The 27,615-nt window shown below is 38.2% G+C and overlaps 1 protein-coding gene across 2 annotated transcripts in view; it reads left to right on the forward strand.

Annotated features, from left to right (window-relative positions):
- The window catches only part of LOC145663877 (uncharacterized), a 107,482-nt gene that overhangs the window by 57,720 nt on the left and 22,147 nt on the right, over nt 1–27,615 (forward strand). For both annotated transcript variants that reach the window (XM_081730019.1, XM_081730018.1), the window contains exons 8-10: nt 565–699; nt 6,211–6,294; nt 22,264–22,336. In XM_081730019.1, the coding sequence (XP_081586145.1) occupies nt 565–699; nt 6,211–6,294; nt 22,264–22,336 (292 nt within the window). The remainder of the gene's footprint in view (nt 1–564; nt 700–6,210; nt 6,295–22,263; nt 22,337–27,615) is intronic.

Below are 27,615 nucleotides of genomic sequence, written 5' to 3' on the forward strand. Positions count from 1 at the left end.
TAATGGTAAATTTTTATCGCCATGGTCATGAAAATTTGAACAAAAAGGTCATGAAAAGTCATGAAAAAGTCATTAATTTACTTTCTGGTATTCCAGTAGACACCCTGAATAAGTACTTTTTATATAGAAATTGCGTACCAGAAATAAGTTAGAAAATATGACAGAACTATGTTGTAACGGCGACAGTTTGTGTGTTTCTTTTCCCATCCTTGTCTGATGAAATATTTTTTACGCAAAAAAGTCTTACTCAGTACCTCATCATTCTTGTATTTGAGTTATATGACTGTCTTATTTCTTAGGTAATTTTTCCACGCCCGAGTTAGGATTTCTAAGACAATATATGACGTTCAAGACATACACACATTAGAATTGTTAAACACTGATCTTTAACTTTCAGCTCTAGAAATATAGAGTGAGCGAAGAGAAGAAAAAGGATAGATGGAAAGTAAAGTCAAGTTGTGTCACTGATAGCCATTTTGAATACTGTATATTCGAATGACTTGAATGTAATTTTCGTATAAATTCGTACTTCATGTTCTATTCATTTGTTTATAACGATTTCAGGTGTGAAATCTTGCAATCCTTACCACAGAATTCATTGTTGGCTAATACACCATATACACCAAAGGATCGTAGGTGGCTAGATGTAAAGAGATCTCAAGATGTTGTCCAAACACCTTCTGTTTGTTCAAATCCAAGGTAAGCATTCAAAATACTGACTTCTTTAGATCATTGTTAAGTAAAACTTAGCTGTAAAACTTAATTAAAGATAGATACATGATGTATTCGCGGTAAGTGTTCATGAATCTGGCCTAAGTTATTGCACAAGAATGTAATGATACATGGTATGCTGAATGTCTGTCGGGACTGTGATATCCAACTCTATGTTTTGACATAGGCGATGGTCGTTATCAGAGCCTGGCAGTCGTCAGTCGTCATCCCTGGTCGTCGTGGCTGGTGGTCAGTCGTCATCCCATCATATCCTACACATGCTTGATATGTGTTTAAGTCCGGAGACCTAGCATGCCAGAATAGAAGGTGTAGACCAAATAGAACATGCTGAATTTTGTCTACTGATATGGGGACTTTCGGTGTTCGTCTGGAAGTTGGGGTCCCACAAAGTATCGAAATAAAATTGGAGGATAGGATTGATAAAATTGCAAATATACAACATACCAGACAAGCAAGTGTGTTATGTAGGATATTGCCCCCATGCATGGATGTGAGGAGAGGGTTGTGGATGGCGAGCACCAACACACATTGGATTATCTCCGTTCACCTGAACCTTTATTGACACGCACATGGCAGTTACTATATTCGAGATAGAAACTATTCTTATCGCTTAATACCACCGCTCCATTCACCTCGCCACTGCAGTCTCTTCCGACACCACTGAAGACGTACTTAACGATCAGCAGGTGTCAGGCAATCGTGGGAACGTAGACTTGTGTCCAACAACCGATTGTTAAGTGTTCATTCGCTTACATGGAGAGCCAGCTGGCTCCATTCGTATACATTACTGACACGAGCCATCGAGCGGCATTTTTGCGGAACAATCACTCGTCCTCCCATAGCTCCACTACACAGCTACACTGGAAGTAACTTATTTGCACAATAGGTGGTAGCTGCCGTCATCTTGCGATCACAGACTATGATCCACGTGTTGTTTAAAGATCTGCGAAGTACTAGCAATCGCTCTATAGACACTACGATCATCCCTGCTCTCTACAAATACACGAGCAAGTTTCGTTCGTATTAGACGGTGTTTATGGTGTGTTCTTAAAGTGCCTTTTTACCGGTGTAATAAATACTTGATATGCGGGCCGAAATAGTAGATGTCATCAGAAGTTACAAGGAAATAAAGCATTAAGTTAAATTGGATGAAGAAAAGAAGTGTAGAAAGTAGTGATGGGTACAAAAACGTGTTTTCCTGGTTAGGAAAAAAAAAAAAAAAAAAAAAAACGCTACCGGCTTTTGGAAACTTTATTAAAAAAAAATCTTCAAAATCTGTTCAGCTTTTGAAGAAAACCGAAATGATGATTTTTTTTTTTCTAGAAATGAGTTTTGCCCAAACCTAGTATAAACTGAACGGAAGCCCTCAAACACAAGTAACAAATTTTAACTAAAAAAATCACTCTATTTATTGTAATAGCTTAATCTAGCGGAAGCAAAACGTTTCCCGAAGGTTTGTAAAAGACAGCTGCCAATTTTGTTTGTGTTAACTATTGATTTGTATCTACGTGTAGACATTTCCTTAGAATCTTTACTCTCTGCTTTCCAGTAGTGTCCTGAAAATGTACAATTCGTGTTTGCGGCCACCACTTTTGTTCAGTCCTGGATTGGCTAACAAAAACATCTTTCACACAAGATATATATATATGTATATTAACTTGGGGCATAAGTCGCAGTCTGGTGAAATCATGTCTGGATTGCAAAGTGGGTGAGGTTCTCGCATCTTATTCGTACTTGCTCAACACATTGGTCATAACCTTTAAATGCGAGCGTGCGTTGTTTTGTAAATATGTGGCCTATCTCGGATGAAATCAGGTCCGTTTTTATGCTTTTTTCTGACGAATTTTTGCACCTAATTACAACATACTACCATCATAACTGTTCTATAATAATAATAATAATTTTATGTACTATATTTCATGTTTGACCATCACATTACCCGAGGCGCCTGTAGACGCCATTTCTGTCACTTCTAATTGTGTATGCTAAGGAATAGCATGTGCTTTACTGTTTCCTTAAGTTTCACACTGCAACTGGCGTAATTTTCATTCTTCAGTTGGTTGAATTGGACTTAGCGTCCATTTTCAACACCGAGGCTATTAGAGACGTGGACGTCCGTTCAAATTTGAATGCTCTTCCCCTGAGAATCGAACCCAATACCCATGCGCCAAAGATACACACGCAAGCAACTAGCTCAGGGAGAAGGGGACAAATGTATAAACTATAGGCCTGTCACTCTAGCTCTCCATCCACGAAAGCTCGTTGCCATCTCCTAAGTACTATCCTTTTATGTGTTATTTATGAAATCACCCTAACATAATGAGTAGAACAGGTTTTTTTGGTGTCATTACGTCCGATTGAGAATGTTTCTAGAAATATGAATTCCGAGTGCATTGATTTTCTTAAACATAGTTTTTACTTTGTAAGTTACTATTGCATAACTCTTCTTCCTAAGTAGTAACCAAGCAATGATAATATAAAATAAAATAATTTAAAATACAAAACTTACAGAATACTGTTTTTTTTTTCTTTCTTTCTTTCTTTCTTGATTGTACACGTTAATTCAAGTTTAACACGACTAGAAAATAATGTTTTTTTTTAGTGAGATACTTGCAGATAATTAAAAATTTAAATATCAAATTATATTTGTCAGTCCTTTCTCCATACATATATATATATATATATATAGGGTAAACCTGAAAGATGTGCACAAACTCTGGGAGATGATTCGTTTCATGAAAAGAAGATAGAAAGTCCTCTTGCATGTTGTCAAATTCCGCGTCGTGTACGAGTGACAGGGGTGCCAACTTGAAATCAACAATTGAATCCTGACAACTGGAACGGAACAGAAAGATATGCACAAACTATCTCTGTCTGCGCAACTGCCTAATGTGCCATTTTGCTGATGTTCATAGCAACATTTAAGTAGTTTTGATGTCACGAATCACTTCCCAAAGTTTGTGCATATCTTTCTGTTCCGTTCCAGTTGTCAGGATTCGATTGTTGATTTCAAGTTGGCACCGCTGTCACTCGTACACGACGCGGAATTCGACAACATGCAAGAGGACTTTCTATCTTCTCTTGATGAAACGAATCATCTCCCGGAGTTTGTGCACATCTTTCAGGTTCATCCTCTCTCTCTCTCTCTCTCTCTCTCTCTCTCTCTCTCTCTCTCTCGATATATATACCTATGTTTCGGAGTTGGGGTGTACCGGCGCACATGATTTTAGGGAGGGAGGTGGAAGAGCGGAACCTATACTGCAGCTCCATCTATAAAATCCGTTGCTCCGATAAATACCAAGTCTGAAACATGGTTATTTAGATAAACAATGTACTATTTGGTCTAGGAATTAATTCGTGCGGGTGGACAAGAGATGGCGCAACGAACGGAGCGTCCCACAGTTCCGTGTATCCACACATGTGTTGCAAACCCCTGTCATCGCGTATCGTTCGTAGTATAGGGCAGTGGATTAAAGCGTCAACAACACCAGTTTGTAGTTAAGTGAACATGGCGCAATTTGTGCCTGATAAAGTGTTTTTGCGGGGTGTCCTGCTGCATTACTTTAACATGCAGAAAAGTGCGACTGAAAGTCATCGTATTTTGGTGGAAGTGTATGGTGACCATGCTCTAGCTGAGCGAACGTGTCAGAAGTGGTTTGCACGGTTTAGAAGTGGTGATTTCGGCTTGGCAGACCAAGAGCGAGCTGGACAGCCAAAAAAATTTCAAGACGAAGAATTGACAGCATTGCTCGAGCAGGATTCGTGTCAAACGCAGGAACAATTTGCAGCAGCATTAGGCGTTGATCAAACAACAGTCTCCAAACGCTTGAAAGCCATGGGAATGATTCAAAAGATGTCACATTGGGTTCCACATGAATTGAAAGACAGAGACGTTGAAAGACGAAAAACCATTTGCGAATTGCTGCTTCAACGACAGAGCAGAAAGGGGTTTCTGCATCGTATTATTACGGGTGATGAGAAGTGGATCCATTACGAGAACCCTAAACGAAAAAAGGCCTGGGTGAAACCAGGTGAACCAGGTCCATCACAACCAAAACGAGATATTCACTGTGCAAAGGTTATGCTGTGCATATGGTGGGATATGAAAGGTGTGGTGTACTATGAGCTGCTGCAACCGGGTGAAACTATGAATGGAGAACGTTATCGACGACAATTAATGCGTTTGAAGCAAGCTCTGGCCAGAACACGACCAGAATGGGAGAACAGACATGATAAACTTATTGTTCAACATGATAACGCTCGCCCACATGTCGCAAAACCGGTCAAAACCTATTTAGAAAATGTCGGATGGGAAGTTTTACCCCACCCGCCGTATTCACCAGACGTTGCTCCTTCGGACTACTACTTGTTCGATTGCATGAACAACGATTTGATTGGACAGCGGTTTACTTCTTCAGAAGATATCGAAACATGGGTCTCTGACTGGATCGCTTCCAAGGATGAGGACTTCTTTCGCCACGGAATCCGTACATTGCCTGACAGATGGGCGAAAGTGGTGGCTAGCGATGGACAATATTTTTCTTAAGGTATTTATGTATTTTGTGTTTGTACTACAGCTTCAATGTGTGCGTACCAACCGCACGAATTAATTCCTAGACCAAATAGTTCCTCTAATATTTGTTTAACCCCCTTTTATATATCTCATAGTTTTCGAGCTAGGCAGCCTCAAAGTTGCATTTTTTTTCTTTCGATTTCGGCATCTCGTAACTTTGAAACAACGTGTTTTTCGCCCTATGTTCATATGTACTTTTTTTTTTTTTTTATTATTGTTTAGGTGTGAGGATTTCACCTGTGAATTTTGGCTACATAATAAATGAACACCCTATGTATATATATGTGGGGTGAGTCAGTGATACTAGTACACGTTTCATTGTGTAAGTTTCATCATATGATAGAAATATGCATTCCGGTATGATACCATTGGAAATGCAACGTCTCAAACTAACGATAAACAACAATATCGAATCACTGATTTGTCTCCAATTTCCCACCGTTTGCAACACAGCATAATCTACAATGCTTTGAAAAACCTCATATTTCCTGCTGGTACGTGAACATCATAAATTTCTTTCTCTACTGTTATCTTCAGCATGTCGATGTCTCGCGGTTTCCGAGCGCAACCCTTTTCAAATAACCTTACAACCAATCTCGTCGTACAACCTCACGACCATTCTGACACCCAATCATCCATACTGCGACGGTGACTTGATTCTGTATGTTCAGCGCCATTTTGGTTAGTGACGTTGAGACACGTGACTCTTAGCTGAAATAATAAATGAAGTTTCAACGTTAAAATATCCACCACTTCCTTCTGCAATACACAGTAAGACACTGAATTTAATTTAAATATGTAATCGTATTTCTGGCTCATTCTGTATGTCATCTGTGAATTTGATATAAAATCGAACTTGAAAGCCTATTGTATAGTAATCTTTTTTTTCTTTTCTTTTTTTTCAGTCCGACAAGTCGATACATGTTAAGAACATTTTGCAAGAACGCTACAAGGCAAGCGAAATTCTATACGCCAGAAATTTTGACAAGGTACTGTAAATGCATAAAATATACAGATTTTTCGTGTTCTTTCATTTAGTTCAAATAGTCTAACCGTATTTCAGATGTAGGTTAGAATTTTTTTTTCTTTCTTTCTTTATATATATGGAGGGTAAAGATTATAATATTATTATTATTTAGCATTATCTTAATATGGACAAACTTACGTAAGTTGTGTTCTGTTCCAATTATACTAGTTGATAATTTCGACGTCTTTTTCACTTCGTATTGAGTATTTTGTTTATTCTTCTTTAGTATTGTTGAACTACTGAATTGTTTTTATAAATTTAGTCTGTCCATTGGAGATATTTGCGATAGATATAAAAAGAAAATCTCATAGTTTAAACTGGAAAAATTTAATGAGATTTCTCATCCACATAGATGAATCTTTTTGATGAGGTGATTCCAGATCCAATCATTCAGGTGCAACTTCAGTTCCAATCCTGATTAGTGACAGGCTATAGTTTGAGAGACTAAGATAAACATGGATATTATTCCTTTACTCGGCCGTTTTCTGTCAGTCTCTATCTAAATGAGTTAACTTCCTTATTTGGTCATGATGAGGGACAGATTGTGCGTTATCTATTCATTGTATCCAACTTACGGCCATCTTTAAAATCTCTTAAGTCTTATATCAGTATTTAACCAAGATTGGTAACCTAAATTCCCGTAGACATGACGTAGAATCACGTACAGAAAACTCGAGAAAGTTAGACCCATAAACTCCGGGTTCAACTACAGAACTAAATGTTGTCAGAAAATGGAAATCTGTCTGTGCAAGCTTTACATAATGAGGACGATCGTTGTATAAACTAAACTATCCTCAGCACAGAGAACGAATTCACAGACTGTTATGTCATAATTCTTTAGATTGTGTTACGAGTTCCGTTATATACAATTATTTCCATGTGTATTCAGTTCCTTCTTTGTTTGCTATTTTGTAAAATTATGTCGCTAAAAGAAAATAAAATCTGAGATTAGGACTACCTTAGTATTGAGTATTTCGCTGTACAAAACCGGATCGACCAGTAAAACTCCGTCGTGACTATATGATTATTGTAAGGCGGGGAAGATCTGGTTTCGATTCCCGGCAGGACCTAGCAGGCTCGAATCTCACGTAAGGCTAGCTGTAGGTCCAAGCATTCGGCGCAAATCTGTCTTAAACATTGGGGGAGGAGGGGACGGGTAAGACCTCTCCCATATTTTTTTTTTTTTAAAGCAATGTTCAAAATATTTATGAAGTTGGGAAACAATGCTGTGGAGGATCAGAGGAGCAGACTTGTCTTCGACATTGGAGACGGCAGATTTGAATTTATTCTGGGAGGGGGGTGAGGTTCATATTACGGCAGATTAATTTGATTTCATCTACAGCTGAGACAATTTTCCAGCATGAAGAGAGGGACATGTTCCTCTGCCACTTATTGCAGTTGTGTCCAAGTAGCAGGAGCGGAATTAATAGAGATTGATGTGCCCTAAATGCGCCAGGACACGAAGTTTGTAACGTTACTCCATTGGATGGTGATCCAGATAGAGCAAACATTATATTATATAGTCGTAAATAGGACGTTTGCTCGAGCGTTGACGATGAAACAAGTTATCCGAAAAAAGCTCCTTTCAACGCCAACTACACTTAAGCAAAAATTCTACATACAACTTTTAGACACACAAAAGATTCAACATCGTAATTCCGAAAATTAACAAATTACACAAATAATCAGTAAAAGTAAATTTTGCACCATGCACTCAAATGAATCACCACGAGGCATAGGAGATGACATGCACAATCGCAGAAAATACTCGTCAATCGATTCGAAAATTTTAATTATATTAATACTTACATAGCTTGAATGAGGATACAACAGTTAAGGTAATAAAACGTATGGATGTTTCCTTATATTACGAGAAATGATTCGATTCGGTTAAGTCCAATACATGATTACGCAGTGTCTTGTTGCAGCAGGGTAACAGAAGCTGTTGAGTATTGAGTCCTTTGGCGCTGAATAATTGCTTCCCGCTAAATCTCTTCAGTTCTCGCTGTTCGCGTGGGTGTCACGCGTTAAGTGACGTAAGAGCGGACAGAGCTGTGATTGGCTGAAGAAGTGCTGATCAAGGTCACTACACCCACATGCATCCGTTGAGTGAGAGAACACACACACACATACACATTGTCTGCTAGGATGTGCTAGTCCTTTTAAATTAAAAGAGAATTAAACTGCTTGAACTGCATACAGCCAAAATGATGAATAAATGAGTTTATGACAAATGGCACCCGAACAGTTGATAGGTAAAGTTCTGATGAGATACGTTTATCCTAAGAACCCTGGCAACACTTATAGTTTGTGTCTGCGTATGCCGAGGACACACTGTAAGTTGTTGAAGCGCTTTTCACTTGGGCCATAGTTCACATTAACGCTTGGTTAACACTGCACTCACTTACTGCTGCAATCACGACCATATAAAATGTTTATTCAGTCCATAAATATGTAATATATCAATAAATGTATAGAAATATATTTATTATAGTCCTATTAGTTCAAATGTAAATTCACTCAATACTTAAAGAAATTGGATATTTAACACATACACTAAAATGTTGCAAATAATGTGAATAAAATGAGAAAACACTTCAAGCAATGAATTAATTTCAACTTTTAGGAACACTTTCACTTTTGCAATTAATTGAACATAAAAAGAAAAATGAATATTAAAATAAATATAGATATATTTTCCAGTTCGAATAACAACACTTCACTGTTCATTTATAACACACTGTTTATTCTTTTACTATCTGCATACGTCCCACTGTCCATGTTGTCCACTATTCACAATCTACACCATGCTCCAGAACAATGTCCAGTCCATAGGCCATCCTCTTCGTTCATTCTCTTCCCATTGAATGAACACTCGACGATTAAATCTTCTGCTCCTATCCTCTTCCCATTGGATAGGGCTAGGTCCATCGGTGGAAGTTCTAGACGGTCTCTGCAGGCTATAGTCCCTTTTATTTATTTATACAGGACTATTTTTCCAAAATTCGGCGCCAATATGAAGATGCATGGAGTACTGTAACTTATTGCGTATAAACTTATTAACGTATAATTTGCATCTTCCTTTCTACCCCCTTTTTTTTTTTTTTTTTTTTTTTTTTTTTAAACTTAAAATATGCTGCATTTGCTACTGCTGCATTTGTATTAAGTGGAGGTGAATAGAATGTGTATTCTTCTTATTGTTTGGACTTCCTTGTGTTCTTCCTTGTGTTGTATTCTTCGTGTATGGATATCAAGTGTATGTTTCTACGTGTTACATGTAATTACTATAATAAGGTTAAAATAACATAATTATGGTTAAAAGGAAGTTGACTTGGGATGGGTTAACAAAAGAAATGTAAGTATTTCTTCTTTCATTCATTTTTTTTTTTCCCTTCCAAATCACTTCACGAGTACAAACTACGACAAGCACGTCCCAATCCTCAACGCCTTCGTGCAACTTCATCAAATGAGTACATGGTACATGATAAATTAATACTGAAATATACCTATATAGGACATGATGCTGAATAATAAAAAATATATATATAGATAATATAATAAGCCTATAGATATAACCTTAATGATGACTATTACATGAATACTATAATGAAGAGAGAAATAAACCAATATAAGCTCGAATGATGGAGAATTTAAATGTACATGCTCCAACTGAAGATAAGGGTGACGATATAAAAGATAGTTTTTACGAAGAAGTGGAACGGATATTTGACCAACTCCCGCGATACCATATGAAGATTCTATTAGGGGATTTCAATGCGAAGGTAGGACGAGAGGATATTTTCAAACCGATTATAGGGAACGAAAGTTTGCATAAGGAAAGTAATGACAACGGTGTTAGACTCGTGAACTTTGCAACATCCAAAAACCTAATCGTGAAGAGTACAAAATTCCCACATCGCGACGTTCATAAATACACTTGGACATCACCAGACGGAAAAACACATAATCAAATTGATCACGTTTTAGTAGATAGAAGAAGACAATCTAGCATAATTGACGTCCGGTCGTTTAGAGGGGCTGATTGTGACACTGATCACTACCTGGTAGTAGCGATAATACGGGAGAAATTATCGTTGAATAAAGGTAATATTCAATGTCCGAAAACGGAGAGATTTAATTTAAAGAAATTAGAAGAGAGCCAGGTAAGAGAGAAATACCAGATTGAAGTCTCGAATAGATTCTCGGTCTTAGAAGACTCGGAGTGCACTAGTGTTGAGGATACTTGGATTGAAATTAGAAATAGCATTAAAAGTTCAGCAATAGAAAAATTGGGACACGCGGAAATACGTAGGAACAAACCATGGTTCGACCAAGAATGCATTAAACTAGCAGAGAAGAGAAAACAGGCAAAATTACGGTGGCTACAAAATCCGAATGAAATAACTACACAAAATTTCGCAGATATCAGGCGGGAAACTTCCAAAACTTTTAGAACAAAGAAACGGGATTTTTTGAAAGCTAAAATTAAGGAACTTGAAGATAATAGTAAAAATAAAAATATTCGGGACATGTATAAGGGGATCAACGATTTTAAGAAAGGCTATCAACCTCGTGCTTATATATTAAAGAAATCTGACGGAACAGTTCTCACTGATACGGATAGCATCTTAAATAGATGGAAAGATTTCTTTGACGATTTGCTTAACACGCAGCCAAAAACTAATGTGCGTGGAGAAAAGGAGATACACACCGCAGAACCGTATATTCCAGAACCCAATCGAATAGAAGTGGAAGCCGCTATAAAGAAATTAAAGAAACACAAATCTCCGGGTGTAGATGAAATTCCGGCTGAGTTAATTTTAGCTGGAGGCGAAAAATTGTGGAACAAGATACACAAACTCATTCTCCTTATCTGGAACAAGGAAGAATTGCCACAAGAGTGGAAAGAGTCAATCATTGTTCCAATTCACAAGAAAGGCGACAAAACTGACTGTAATAATTATCGAGGCATTTCTCTTCTGTCAACATCCTATAAAATCCTTTCAAATATTCTGTTAGCAAGATTGACCCCATACGCGGATGAAATCATTGGAAATTATCAGTGCGGATTTAGACGAAATCGATCAACTATCGACCAAATATTTACCATTCGCCAAATACTCGAAAAGAAGTGGGAATACAATACCCCGGTACATCAACTATTTATTGATTTTAGAAAGGCTTACGACTCGGTTAGGAGAGAAACATTATACAACGTTCTTACAGAACTTGGAATACCGAGAAAGCTAATTAGATTAATTAAGATATGTTTAAGTGAATCCCAAAGTAAAGTCCGGGTAGGAAAATTTTTGTCCACGAGCTTCCACGTCGAAAATGGCCTAAAACAAGGAGATGCGTTGTCGCCATTATTATTTAACTTTGTGCTGGAATACGCCATAAGGAAAATCAAAGATAGCAACCAGGGCTTAGAGTTGAACGGCATTCACCAGGTTATGGCATATGCTGATGATGTAAATTTAATAGGGGATGATAGGAGAACAGTAGAAATAAATGCAGAGATCTTATTAAACGCTTGCAGGGACATGGGTTTAGAAGTAAATGCAGAGAAAACTAAATACATGGAAGTACGTCGGGACCGTAATACGGCAAATTGTGGAGGCGTTAAAATATTAAATAATGCTTTTGATAAAGTGGATACTTTCAAATATTTAGGATCAATGTTAACAGACGAAAATCATATTCACGAAGAAATTAAATGTCGACTAAAAGCAGGGAATTCGTGTTACTACTCGGTTCAAAATCTCTTGTCGTCGCGAATTCTGTCGAGGAATTTGAAGCTTAAAATATATAAAACGATAATCATGCCTGTTGTTCTGTATGGTTGCGAAACATGGTCGCTTACTCTGAGGGAAGAACATAGACTGAAAGTATTTGAGAACAGGATCCTGAGAAGAATATTCGGACCCAAGAGGAACGAGAATGGGGAATGGCGGAAGCTCCATAACGAGGAACTACATAGTTTATACGGTTTACCCAACATTGTTAGGGTCGTCAAGTCTAGGAGGCTTAGGTGGGCAGGTCATGTAGCTAGAATGGAAGAAAGTAGAAACGCTTTCAAAGTCTTGACTGGTAGACCCATAGGAAAACGACCATTAGGAAGACCTAGGCGCAGATGGGAGGATAATATTAAGATGGATCTCGCAGAGATAGGAATACAAAGTAGAAACTGGATGCAATTAGCTAAGGATAGAAGTCAGTGGAGAGCTTTTGTGAACGCGGCACTGAACCTCCGGGTTCCATAGGCCATAGAGTTAGTTAGTTAGTTAGTATGATGGAGAATTATATTGAGGCAATGTCAGATGTCTACAGATGCCAACCTGTATCCATCTTAGGGATGGTCTGACGACTAAATGAGGAAGAGCCTACCCACAAAAACCATATAAACCTACCCACTGTAAATACGACCACGAAGACACACAGAGATGTGGTTACAAAAACAAGTTATACTAAGGAAACCCCATAGAGTTTTATAGAAGACAAAAAGAAAACGATGCACATGAAATTCATGGCGAAATGTGGTCGTAGGTCTTAAGGTAAAACTTCAATGTTGTTCCAATAACAACAAAAGGAATACTCTAATGAACGTGTATATTACTCTAATATCTCCTGACATATCTCTAAATTCAAATTGACTTCTTCGAAGTGTTAATGGTAATATTTCTCTAATAAGCTTAACAACTTTCGCTCATCTAAATAACCATGTCGTATATACCACAAGACATTTTCGTCAACGAAACTAGAATGTACTCTCACTTCTTGATCTTCCAGGTTTACACTACACAATTGATCTTCTTTACTTTCTTCTTCTTCTTGGTTCATGTAATCTCCGTTGGCTTCCTTTTCGGCTCTCTCTAAGATGTCACTGAACTGTTCTTCATCCACATTCTTCTTCAGAATTTCTAGCCACTTTTTCCTAGTAGCTGGTGTTGGTCTCCACAGCTTCATTCTAGAAACATTCTGAAATCCGATATATTTGCCACTTTGCGGATCCAATACTTCAAACACATTTTCACCAACTTGTTTCCACAGTAAGTAAGGTCCACGGTACACTTCACACAGTTTGGCTATACGTTTGTCTACCAAGCTACTAATATTATACTGACGTAAGAAAACTAAGTCACCTTCACACAAAGTTCTTCGAGCTCTCTGATGAACGTTCAACTTTTCGTTCCGTTGTTGAATGATTTTCTTCCGCCGTAAGTCAGCCATTATTAATTTTCCATTCCAATCTATACCCTCTTGCTCATCGACTGTTTCATTGTTTTTCACAATTCCAAAATGTGACAGTGTAAATTCTTCTGGCTTGATGTTAAGATGCAACTCTGCGGGCGCTATTCCCAAACTGGCACTAATAGTATAGTTCAACAACAAACAAGCTTGCACAATATATTCTGGCCATGAGGAATGAGAATCGCGGCACAACACACGCAAAATTCTCTCTAAATCAGCATGGAATCTTTCGATGACATTTCCTTGTGCGTGATAAGGCGTAGTATAATATATTTTAATGTTGAATGCTTCCATAGCTTGTACGAATTCCTTGCCAATAAACTGTGGTCCATTATCTACTAAGATGTTCATAAAAATACCAAGGTGAAGCATGTATGACTCAGTAAGACATTTTACGACACTTGCACTTGTTGCACGACGAAGTGGATATGCTACTAAATAACGTGAGTATACATCACACACTGTTAACAGGTAAGTTTCGCCATGTTTACCTCGAGGTAGAGGACCAACTAAATCTGCTGAGACCAAATAGCGTATGTTTTTCGCTGGCACTGATTGCATTAAACACTTCACTGGGTGATGGTCTACCTTCGTTCTCATGCAGACTTCACAATCAAGAATGTACGATTTAATGTCACTACGCATTGTTTTCCAATAAAACATACGGGAGATGATACTAAACACTTTCATAAATCCAAAGTGACCGTAATGATCATGGTAGCCAATTAAAATATTTTTCACTAAACATGGAGGCACACACAATTTTAATCTGTTTGGGAAGTGAAAATCTCTCACCATCAAAATACCATTTTCCAAAGTGTAGTTTTGTTTCCAATTTCGAGCACTACTACGAAAAGAATTCTTATTTGCACTGCTTTCACTTTCACTTATGTTACCTTGTAAGTAACTAATAATAGGACGGTACTCGTCACATTCCCATTGTAATTTCGCAATTGTAGACGGATCTAAATCGAACACTTCTGATTGAACAGCCTGTATAGGATTCACATTCACCATTAGATCTTCCTGTGCTGGTAACATACGAGATAAACAATCACTTAGTGTGTTAGTCTTGCCTTTGATGAATTCTATTTCATAATCGTAAGATTGAAGTTCAAGAGACCACCTCATCAGTCTTGCATTCCAATTACGCATACGTTTTAACTGCACTAAGCTTTTATGATCTGTTCGTATGTATATTTTCGCTCCTTTAAGCCAAACATGCCACTTACGAATACACCACACAAATGCAAGACACTCAAGCTCAATTATGGCATAGTTCTGTTCGTGTTTATTAAGAGTACGGCTTGCATATTCTAATACACACTTCTCACCGTCTATAATTTGATAACACACACAAGCCAACCCGAGTTTGCTTGCATCACTTTCGAGATAAAACGGCTTATCGAACTGTGGATGGTGTAACTTCACATCTTTCACTAATTCAACCTTTAATGATTCAAATGCCTTTTGGTGTTCTTCTTCCCACTTCCATTTCTTTTCTTTCCCTAAAAGTTCGTAAAGGGGTTTAGCGATAACAGCATGACCTTTGATTGTTCGCGAATGCCACTGAACAGCACCAAGAAATGAGCGTAACATTTTTAAATTTTTGGGCACTGGTAACTTCTCGATTGCTTCAGCTGATTTCGGATCCTTTCGTATGCCTTCTGAAGATACGTAATAGCCTAAATAGTTAATTTCACTTACACCAAAAATGCACTTCGATAAATTTAGTGTCATGTTCGCATCACTTAACAAACTAAGCACTTCATCTAACTGCTGCAAGAATTCTGGTACGCTTGTACAACCAAGAGCTACATCGTCCATATACCTGATTAATTTCTCTTGTAGCGGTAATGGGAACACTTTATTCAAGCACAATTGCAGTACAGACGATCCATTTCTCACACCGAACACCATGCGTGTGTACTCATATAACGTTCCTTCAAACAAAAAGGCTAAGTATGGCATAGAATCTTCTGTAATTCCACATTGTTGATACGAACTAGTAAAATCAAGAGTACCTAGCACACGCTTTCCACTAAATTTAGCAAAGAGGTCGGACAACTTTTCTACACGTAGAGCTGGATTCTTAATGTGCACATTCAATGCTCTACAATCTGTTACTATTCTTAACGCTCCACTCTTTTTCAATACTACGTGCAACGGTAATAGATGACATGAAGAACTAGGTCTAATCACACCCCATTTTAACAATTTTCGGATCTCTTCACGCACTCCTTCCTTATATTTGTGCGGAATATCATAAGGACGAGCAACAATAGGTTCATTTGTATCCACTTCTAATCGGTACTGAAATTTGTTACACAGGCCAGGAAAACGGGCAAACACTTTCCTATGTTTCATTAACAACTGAAATAATTCTTCCTTCTCGTTTTCAGTAAACAGCGTAGCGCGTGTAACTGCATCCCTTATTTCATCTACTGTGAAATATAAATCCGGTGGGAAGTCCACCACTAAGTCACTAGCTTCAATTTTCTCTAAAGGCTCGGCGCACCCACTGTGGAACACATTCACCGTTCTCGCATAAAAATCATTAAGGTCCCTTATCTCGGACAACACAACAATAGGGGCTACCTTGCACTTAATTTCACTTACATTAGCTACAATGACATTTTCACTATTTCTCTGTATTAAAGGCACTTCACCACTAATTCCTTGAAATTCAACACGCAAGTTACTTCGCTTAAAATCGATGACACTGTTTAATTTCTCGAGAAAGTTTGCACCGAGTATTACATCTTCATGCAGTTCTGGTAACACAAGAAATTCAACTGGCACTTCCACATTCTCAATTCGTACCGGTAAGATAACCCTTCCTTTCACGTTCTTTTTCTTTCTTCCTAGAAAATCGCACAAAACGATATGCTCTCCTTTTTGCAAATGCACGTTTGCTACACACTTTGTTACTTCTCGAAAAATATTATACCGTAATAAGCATAATTCTGATCCACTATCTAACAGACAGATTTTGGGTTGATCGTTTAACAAAATTTTTACCCTCATTGTATTATGACCTAATTCACATTTGATCACTTCTTCATTATCATTGCTTATATCATCTTCTGCTTGTAAATCTTCCTCGTTGCACATATGTGGAAAAGTAATCCTGTTTACACTACTGAAATCCCTCCCCTTTGCAGCGACCAAGTGGGAGGGCGCTACTAGTTTAAAGGCACAGAACTCTGCGGGTAAAATCCACTTTGTTGGTATGGAAATTGACGTTGCTGATTGTTACCGTTATTTACACCAGGACCTCTATTAAATGTTGGAAACCAATTATTATTCTGATTTGGACTACCTTGGGAAGCCGACGCACTACTTTGATTTTCGTTTGCCCTTGCACCTTGCGTTTCGTTTCGGTTTTCATTTGCACTTGTGTTTTGTCGGCCATTACCTTGCGACTGATTACCACCGTTCGAATTATTATTATTTCTGTTAAAATTACCTCGCCGTCCACGTCTATGAAATTTCCTTTTCCATCCCTGTTTGAAATTCGGACGCGCACTATTATCACTGCTCACTTCACTACCGTGTTCTACTTTTACATTATTCACGCTGACACCGGCACCACCTTGCTGTTTCTGCTTATTACGCTGATTGTCGTACATATTAGTAATTCCTGACAATCCTTCGATGGACTGCACACTCGCAAGGAACTGATTTATGTTATCAGGCATAGAACCCATCATAGCTAATTGGTACCGCTTGGGCAGGAGAGTGATGATGTGTGACAACGTAATGGTTGGATTTTCGTATTCTTCCAGGGCTTGAATTTGGCTAAAACGCTCTGTCACAAAATCAACAACACTACTATAACGTTTTGGGTCAAACGGAATAGATCGCAAGTTGCGCAGACGCGTAGCTTTTACTAAGGGACTCTCAAATGCATTCTGAAACTCTATCACAAATTCTTGAAAAGTTTGACAATTCTTACCGTGTAAATCGTACCACTTAAGTGCACTGTCCTTAAGAATCAATGGCATGATCGTCAAATATTCATTTTGAGGCACTCCGGCGAATGACATTTCTCTACCAAAATTTTCTAAAAATGCACTTGCACTTTCTTTCATCATATCACCTGAAAATGTAGAGAGTTGCTTAATGTCTGCTAATCGCAACGAACCACGATTCACTTCACTATTTCTTGCACGCTTAATACGCGGACTTTCTCTTTCGGTTTTGATTCTTGACACGGTTCTTCTTATTACGTCACTTTCCACCTCTGTATCAGACGCCGTTTGAGACTCACTGCTCGATTTCCTCTCGCGCTTCACACTGTGCACTGAACCTGTGTTTCTTTGTGACATATTACTTCCAGTATCATGGTGCTCGTTTGATAATTCTATACGCTGCACACGCTCTGATAATCGTTCCACATCTTGCTTAGTTTGTTCACTTAATTCACTGGCGCGGAGACATGTTTCAAAACACTGTTGGTTAAATTTACTCTGCTCGTGGCACACTTGAATACACTCTTGCACTGCTATACCGTATTCACTTTGTTTGGTCTCGCACTTCTGAATTCTGCTTTCACGGTACTTGTCGAGACTTTCGACCAAACGCAACCTCTTTTCATAATCATCCACTCTATTATGACATTCATTTAATTGACGTTGTTGGTCGTTTACTTGGCGCGTATTTTCTTCAACTGTGCCTCGTATATCATGCACTGCATCGGCTAATTCACGTACGCTTCTACGTATATCTTCGCTCGTATTAAAACACTTTAATTCCACTGCTTCAATTCGTTCTATCAATTCATGTCGCACTGCACTAATACACTTATTCACATTGTTAATTTCACCTGACAAATCATCTTTACATTGGGATATGTTTTCACGACACTCGCTACGTAATTCCTTGATATCATCTTGCATTTTCTGTTGGTTTACATTTATAGCCTCAACGCTTTCGCTCACACGCTTTTGATTATCACTCAATTCGTTTTGGCTTTCTTTAATTTCGTTAATTGACGCACTCAGTTCCCTTTGCATTGCGAGGAGAACTGTTCTAAGATCACCCTCAGCCATGATGTTGCAAATATAACAAACTCGCTAACACAAATAATTGACTAATTTCTGCAAAAATCTAAGAATGCAAATAGCTAAAAAAAAATAATATTCTAATTTGGACAGGATTTAGGCTTCAATATGCAAGGATGAATGCACTGGACAAGGATACAATCACACGAATTTCATGTACTTGGCGATCTGAGATGGCGGCAAAATTACGCAGCAAGTTTTGGAACATTAAGAATACGTAGGCCAATGTTCGTAGACACACAAAACCGAACATTTATACAAAAAGAAAGGTTCCTGCTTCGACACATATATCCCGGCACCATTTTGTAACGTTTACTCCATAGGATGGTGATCCAGATAGAGCAAACATTATATTATATAGTCGTAAATAGGACGTTTGCTCGAGCGTTGACGATGAAACAAGTTATCCGAAAAAAGCTCCTTTCAACGCCAACTACACTTAAGCAAAAATTCTACATACAACTTTTAGACACACAAAAGATTCAACATCGTAATTCCGAAAATTAACAAATTACACAAATAATCAGTAAAAGTAAATTTTGCACCATGCACTCAAATGAATCACCACGAGGCATAGGAGATGACATGCACAATCGCAGAAAATACTCGTCAATCGATTCGAAAATTTTAATTATATTAATACTTACATAGCTTGAATGAGGATACAACAATTAAGGTAATAAAACGTATGGATGTTTCCTAATATTACGAGAAATGATTCGATTCGGTTAAGTCCAATACATGATTACGCAGTGTCTTGTTGCAGCAGGGTAGCAGAAGCTGTTGAGTATTGAGTCCTTTGGCGCTGAATAATTGCTTCCCGCTAAATCTCTTCAGTTCTCGCTGTTCGCGTGGGTGTCACGCGTTAAGTGACGTAAGAGCGGACAGAGCTGTGATTGGCTGAAGAAGTGCTGATCAAGGTCACTACACCCACATGCATCCGTTGAGTGAGAGAACACACACACACATACACATCGTCTGCTAGGATGTGCTAGTCCTTTTAAATTAAAAGAGAATTAAACTGCTTGAACTGCATACAGCCAAAATGATGAATAAATGAGTTTATGACAAGTTCAGTTGGAAATATTAAAGAATACGATTCTTTTTTAAAAATGAAACAAGCCAAGGGACATCAGTTTCATCTTACTTTCCTTTGTGGCAGTTGGACACAAATCATCACATTTCTCCCTAAAAAACAAATTTCAAATCGGATTATTGGGAGGACATTCTCTCCAGTTCGAAGGTTGGGAAGTATGTTCCCCTCATTCCCCCGGGATTTGCGCCAGGGGTCCAAGTCTTATGTAACCTTGGTGCTGAATGGGGCACTATATTCTGAATCAACCAACTAACCAATCGAAATCGACCAGTAATTTGTGCTTGCTCTATATACTTGTTTGGTTAATTAGATACATTATCACATAATACAAATGACTGTAGTGTACTTTGAGCTTAAAAGGTATTATGGAAGGCTGATTAAGATAATTCCCTCCATTTTAGGGAGGGGGGAGAGGAATTTTTCTCTTGTTAGCATTCCTGTCGGCCTGATCGTCATGTAATAAAATAATATTCCGACATTTAACCTGTTAATAGATTGGTTTATATGGACTGGAATTCAGTTTGGTAATCAGTGATACATGTGATTTTTGTTATTCCTCTTATGTAATGTAAAATTTCGTGCTAATAAATTTATCAAAATCATAATTTTTGCTATTAAACCCTCAAAGGAAATGCAATTCTCACAATTCCAGATTAGGGTCAATTCTTCTTTCATGAGAGTGATTTCGGAGGGTGGGAGGGCAATGTGACTCAGGGGTAGAGCGCTCACCTCTCGTGCGAGGGATTCCTAGATGGATCCGAGGCCTTATGAGTTTGTATTGGACAACATTGTATTTGGGTTTTCTCGGAGTTCTCCCATTTCCTCACACATTCTCATTTCACTCTTTTTTTATATATATAATAAATCGTATATATATATAATAATAATTCTATATATAATTAATCATCCGTCTCCTTTAGCCTAATGAGCGTAATCGTGGGACGTAGGTAACTAGAAATTTCTCATTTCATTTCACGAGACTAATTTCAGTAGTTCCATCTTTTCATATGCTCATAAAATTTTAATTTAAGATATTGCTTTAGAATCTATCCAATAGTCCGTTAGTAGCGAGTTCTTTATAATATCCGATGGGGCAAAGAAAACAAGAAGTTTGAAAAATTAAAATTCTGTCACAATCCTATTCTCTGAAGTATCTCATAAGACAACTGTGTCTTACGAACATAAGTAAATCAACAAATTCAAAAGAATAGAATACAGAAGGTTGTTCGATTTATATTGATCTCATTTCGAAGGGGATTCACCATAGATAAATCTTACCGCCAGCAACGATGGTGTTCTATTGAACTCTCAGTACTATGGACTGTCGCTCAACATCTTAGTTTCCTATGGAACAAACTCCGGCGAAGAGTAGGCAAGGAAATTCGATCGCACTCCTCGCTCCAAGCTTTCCAGAGACCAGTGAGCATGCGTGAATGCGATATCGGAAACGTATTTTTAATAGGCCAAAGTCGTAGAAATCCGTTGGATGGGTGACAGCAGTCTTTAAAGAAATGTCTTGAAACGGAATGATACGAATTCCTAATTGCCGTTCCATTTCCTGATTAAAAAAAAATGTTCTGGTAGTATGATTTAAAGCCTTGTCCGTATGGATCCTCATCTGCTTGGTGTCCATATTGTACAATTGTTGGTTATTAATCCAAAAGATAGGCGAATTCCTGAAAGTATCTTGCTTCCATTTTACACTTTTATCTGTCTTGTGTATCAGCAACTTCCCTACATAACTGAATTCCGTAACAACCATAAACCCACGCGGGAAACTTTCTCTGCAATGGCCAATAAAGTTGCAGTGACCCTTGGCATTGCTATCAGCGTTCGAGTGTGACCACCAGTAGTGAGACAGATGTATTTCATCCATTGTAACGACTTTCTACCATTTTCATCCCATCAGGTGTTTTTCATATATTCTGCAGTTGCATTTTCATTCTCCAATGGGATGCGGAAGCAAGTGGTGTACGCAGGCCTTCCTGATGCATCTCAACCAGAGCCGCTTACGAATGACAGTGTTCACAGCTGAATCGCTAGCCCATCGGAGGTTACGGTCGGTGGATTTTTGTCAGGCCAATCGGGTGATCCCCTACACCACTTGTCTTTTCGCTGCGACTGTTTCGCTACAGGCTCCTGGTTTGTGTGAAGGGTTTTAGTAGCTTGTGTAGTCCGAGTGTGAGCACATTCTTCCGACATTGTTTAACTATGTGTAGGTATCAAAAAACGAGCATTGAAAAACACCCATGAGATGCTTTTACCGGTAACTATTTAATTTAGGCACCATTTGATCATTCACTTACAACTTCAGACACCCTACTGCGTCATTCCCGATATAGCAGTGGCGTTCCTAATTCATCGATATAAACTGTACAACCTTCTGTATTATATAACAATAAAAAATATCATGAAATTTCGAATGCACTGTAACAAAATTTATTGATCTTCATTGAAGTTATGCATCTTTTTTTTATTTTTTATTTTATTTTATTTATTTATTTATTTTTATTTTCAGGAGTAATGCTGAAGTGAAGTCTTGTGGCAGAGGCAGAAGTTCTCTTGATTCAGATAACAGGATGTCTAGGCTGGTAAGAGGATCAGTTATTTTTCCAAAGCAGCTACGAAGCAGTAGAAGAAAATCAATTACTTCATAAGTTTAACAAAATACTGACCTTTACTGGTTATTTGTTGATGATGATCAACAACTTTTAATTTTCCCATCTATATTTCTAGCCTGTTACTCGAATACTTTTCCCCAAGATGTTTAATTAAGATTAATTGTAAAAATGTTCGCTATTCACACTGTTCGCTGGGTATAACGCTTCAATAGCAAGAACTTAATTGTAGAAATCATTGTATTCCAGTACTTCGGCCAGTAAAATACTCAATGAAGTGTTTGTTATATGTCTATTTTGTATTTATTTTATATATGACCTAAAAGTGCACATACTAAGCCAACATAAAATTAGTGGTATCTATTTCAAGTTAATGTTATCCAGTGGTCCAGCGTAGTTTAGTCGTTAACACTTTCGCCTTTTGTGCGAGTGGTTGAGTTCAATTCCTGGTGGGGACACTAGGTCAAAGAAGTATAAAAAGCTTATTCAGGCCACCCCCCCTGAGTGAGATTTTCGTCATTGACACCAGGCAAATGCCGGGATGGTACCTAAAACATAGGTCCCAGGCCTCTTCCTTCCTTCCCAACGTACGGATAGTGTGATCGGCGAGAAAGTTCATTCCTCATATGTGACGAGCTAACATGGCCATAGATGCCGAAAGCCCAGAAATATAATTCCTAATCCTAATCCTAGTGAAGGGCTAACATGGCCATAGATGCCAAAAGCCTAGAAATCTAATTCCTAATCCTAATCCTAGTGAAGGGCTAACATGGCAATACATGACGAAAGCCCAGAAATCTAATTCCTAATCCTAGTGAAGAGCTAATATGGCCATAGATGCCAAAAGCCCAGAAATTAATTTCTAATTCTAATCCTAGTGAAGGGCTAACATGGCCATAGATGCCGAAAGCCCAGAAATATAATTCCTAATCCTAATCCTAGTGAAGGGCTAACATGGCAATAGATGACGAAAGCCCAGAAATCTAATTCCTAATCCTAATCCTAGTAAAGAGCTAATATGGCCATAGATGCCGAAAGCCCAGAAATCTAATTCCTAATCCTAATCCTAGTGAAGGGCTAATATGGCCATAGATGCTAAAAGTCCAGAAATCTAATTCCTAATCCTAATCCTAGTGAAGGGCTAACGTGGCCATAGATGCCAACCCAGAAATTAATTCCTAATCCTAATCCTAGTGACGGGCTAACATGGCCATAGATGCCGAAAGCCCAGAAATCTAATTCCTAATTCTAGTGAAGGGCTAATATGGCCATAGATGCTGAAAGCCCAGAAATCTAATTTCCAATTCTAATCCTAGTGAAGGGCTAACATGGCCATAGATGCCGAAAGCCCAGAAATTAATTTCTAGTCGTAATATTACCGTTTCCAGTATAAAATGGCCTCTGAGCTGTATTTGGTGATTGTTAAAAAATAAATATTTGGTCTAGGAATTAATTCGTGCGGTTGGTACGCACACATTGAAGATGTAGTACAAACACAAAATACATAAATACCTTAAGAAAAATATTGTCCATCGCTAGCCACCACTTTCGCCCATCTGTCAGGCAATGTACGGATTCCGTGGCGAAAGAAGTCCTCATCCTTGGAAGCGATCCAGTCAGAGACCCATGTTTCGATATCTTCTGAAGAAGTAAACCGCTGTCCAATCAAATCGTTGTTCATGCAATCGAACAAGTAGTAGTCCGAAGGAGCAACGTCTGGTGAATACGGCGGGTGGGGTAAAACTTCCCATCCGACATTTTCTAAATAGGTTTTGACCGGTTTTGCGACATGTGGGCGAGCGTTATCATGTTGAACAATAAGTTTATCATGTCTGTTCTCCCATTCTGGTCGTGTTCTGGCCAGAGCTTGCTTCAAACGCATTAATTGTCGTCGATAACGTTCTCCATTCATAGTTTCACCCGGTTGCAGCAGCTCATAGTACACCACACCTTTCATATCCCATCATATGCACAGCATAACCTTTGCACAGTGAATATCTCGTTTTGGTTGTGATGGACCTGGTTCACCTGGTTTCACCCAGGCCTTTTTTCGTTTAGGGTTCTCGTAATGGATCCACTTCTCATCACCCGTAATAATTCGATGCAGAAACCCCTTTCTGCTCTGTCGTTGAAGCAGCAATTGCAAATGGTTTTTCGTCTTTCAACGTCTCTGTCTTTCAATTCATGTGGAACCCAATGTGACATCTTTTGAATCATTCCCATGGCTTTCAAGCGTTTGGAGACTGTTGTTTGATCAACGCCTAATGCTGCTGCAAGTTGTTCCTGCGTTTGACACGAATCCTGCTCGAGCAATGCTGTCAATTCTTCGTCTTGAAATTTTTTTGGCTGTCCAGCTCGCTCTTGGTCTGCCAAGCCGAAATCACCACTTCTAAACCGTGCAAACCACTTCTGACACGTTCGCTCAGCTAGAGCATGGTCACCATACACTTCCACCAAAATACGATGACTTTCAGTCGCACTTTTCTGCATGTTAAAGTAATGCAGCAGGACACCCCGCAAAAACACTTTATCAGGCACAAATTGCACCATGTTCACTTAACTACAAACTGGTGTTGTTGACGCTTTAATCCACTGCCCTATACTACGAACGATACGCGATGACAGGGGTTTGCAACACATGTGTGGATACACGGAACTGTGGGACGCTCCGTTCGTTGCGCCATCTCTTGTCCACCCGCACGAATTAATTCCTAGACCAAATACAATTCCTAGAAGTACATTCTATACGTCACCAAAAATATGTTAATCGATGTGTCTCCTTTTCACATCAAAGCAGTAGAAAATTGTGTGCATTTAAATGCGATGTGGTCTTAGTCTTAGAGCGCTGTTGTTGTCATAACAAATTTGTATCCAGTTTAGTAATATTTTAAAGTGTTTGTGTCCACCTTATACACAAATATTGCTTTCCTTGTCTTTAATGGCAAAATCAATAAAATATGTGTAAACTATCTATGTACAAAATTGTCCTAACTTGCTTCTTCCTGTTTATGACATAATGTGAGTACTCAACATTTCCACAATTTACGTTAATCCTGAGGAAAAGCATTCGAGTAATATGTCAGGCATACAGATGGGAAGTTAAAAATTGTGTATCATCATCACCACAGGTACACGTAAAGGTCAGTACTGTGTTAAATTTTTAAATTTGCTCTCGGTGTTGAATTAGTTTTTACGTCATACGCGTTCGAAAAGATACATTATCAGGCTCTTCCGCTAAACTTCTGATCAGGTAGTGATAGGAAGAAGTAGGACAGAAGTAGCAGTGAAGTTTTCAGTACTTTTGTGCTATTTCAGTTAATTTCTTTTAGTTTTCTACATACTTTTTTTTCCCCTTCTCTATGTGGGGAAGCGTTGAGTGAGGTGCTTCTTATTTACGTTGGTAGTTTTGTGTTGTTTTCTATAAACGTATTACAGGAATACCTTCTATAACACTGTTTTTATGATTATATTTTTTTATGAATTTGCAGTAAGTTTCCCAGTTCAAATTTTTAAAGTTAACTAATAAAAACAGTGCATAGCATGTATGTATCTGTAGATGGAAACACTGTGTAAGTCGATTCGAGTATTGTTTTGTGATAGGATAATATTAATTACAATTGAATCGGTATTTGTTAAAACAATATTAGTCAAAATTTTGTAACACTCCTACGTCAGGTCGATCTTTTATCCTTGCCTTATTAAGAGCCCTCACTACTTCTCGAGCATGTCAGATTTCAGTGTTCTGGGAGCGGGGAGAAGGGTAGTGTAGGTGTGGCCATTCGTCTGTCAGTCGAACTCGTCCTGTAGTGTTTCCACTTTGCATTAAATATCGTTATCGGTACTTACACATTTTCCTCTTGTTTTGTCATTTGTTAGGAAAATTCTACCACATTCTCATAGGTGACGTATTCACACAAAAGATACTACAAATTTCTTACTGTTCTTCTTGCAGATTTCGTACAGAACGTTAACATTCTTGTCGAATTATTTTTTTCCTTTAGACAATTCTTTCATATCAGATATGGTAACCTTGAAATTCCGCCCAAAATAGTTCTCATCAATAAAACGTGTAAATTTCGGTTATGTTTTCTTTACGGTTATAAGTTTTCTTTAAAACTTTTCACTGCTTGAAAACATCATAGTGAACCTTCCTGACATTCCTACAGACACTAATCTCAGCATAAACGATGAATCCTATACTTCTGGGACAGTTTACTGCAATACTTCCGCGATGCTTGAATGGCAATGAAGTTGCATTGTAGTCGACTTCGAAACTGCCCTGTGCTCTGCAACAGCGCTAGAGATATGAATAAGCGACATACCACACACACACAAATACACACACACACTCACAACGTGTAAACACAGGTTCTTAGAAACGCGCGCGCAGACTTTTGATACCTGCCGGACAGATAGTAAAATTATTCCCGCACTCCACTGTCCATTGACATGGTTTCCAGCTGTGGAGGAGACCTTTCAGTTTGTCAAAAAGATGAAGGGACTTCGTAATGAGAACTGCTGTGTTGCGTTCCCTGAAGATTTGTTTTTTAGTCACCCATTGTAAGAAAGCATATGCCCTATGCAATTTCAGAAACGTACATCACAATACTTCACACGCAAAAAATCTAATACAGTGGCGTCACTAAAATATTTTGTTTGGGGGCTGAAAATCTTTTGGGGGGCATACTCCCCAACAACCCAAAAACTCCGTTTAGTATTTTAGAATCATCTTCAATCAAGGACACAATGAAATTCGCTTTTGGGAGAGGGAAGGGGGGAGAGAATATTGTTGCTGCTCTACGTTTTCATATTTTTGTTATCATAGTCATGTTTATTTTTTTCACTTTTATCGTTGCGGAAATGCACATTCTTGTACTTCATCGATTACAATCACGCATTTTTTTCTTTTTTTATTCCTTTCTTTCCTTGATAGTTATTTTTCTTAAAAATACTTCATGAAAAACTTCTTCCTCAGCAATCTTATATTTATATTCACTTCTGACCTGCCTGAAATAGTAATACAATAAGATAAAAATGGGCAATAATAAAGAACATAAAATTTCTTAAAAGTTATCCATCTAAAATTTGCCGCATGAGATAGTTTATAGTTGATACCTCACCTTGCGGAAACTAAGAAGTAAAGGAATGAGAAGTTCAGTTCACATAGTATTTCCAAGTGAGAAGTACGATAGAAAAGCAAATTACGTCCAGTGGCGTATTTACGATTTTGTTTCGGAAGGGGCTTTCCTAAC

This window comes from Thermobia domestica, chromosome 11 (genome assembly GCF_964235325.1).
Source record: "Thermobia domestica chromosome 11, izTheDome1.hap1.1, whole genome shotgun sequence".
Taxonomy (NCBI): Eukaryota; Metazoa; Arthropoda; class Insecta; order Zygentoma; family Lepismatidae; genus Thermobia; species Thermobia domestica.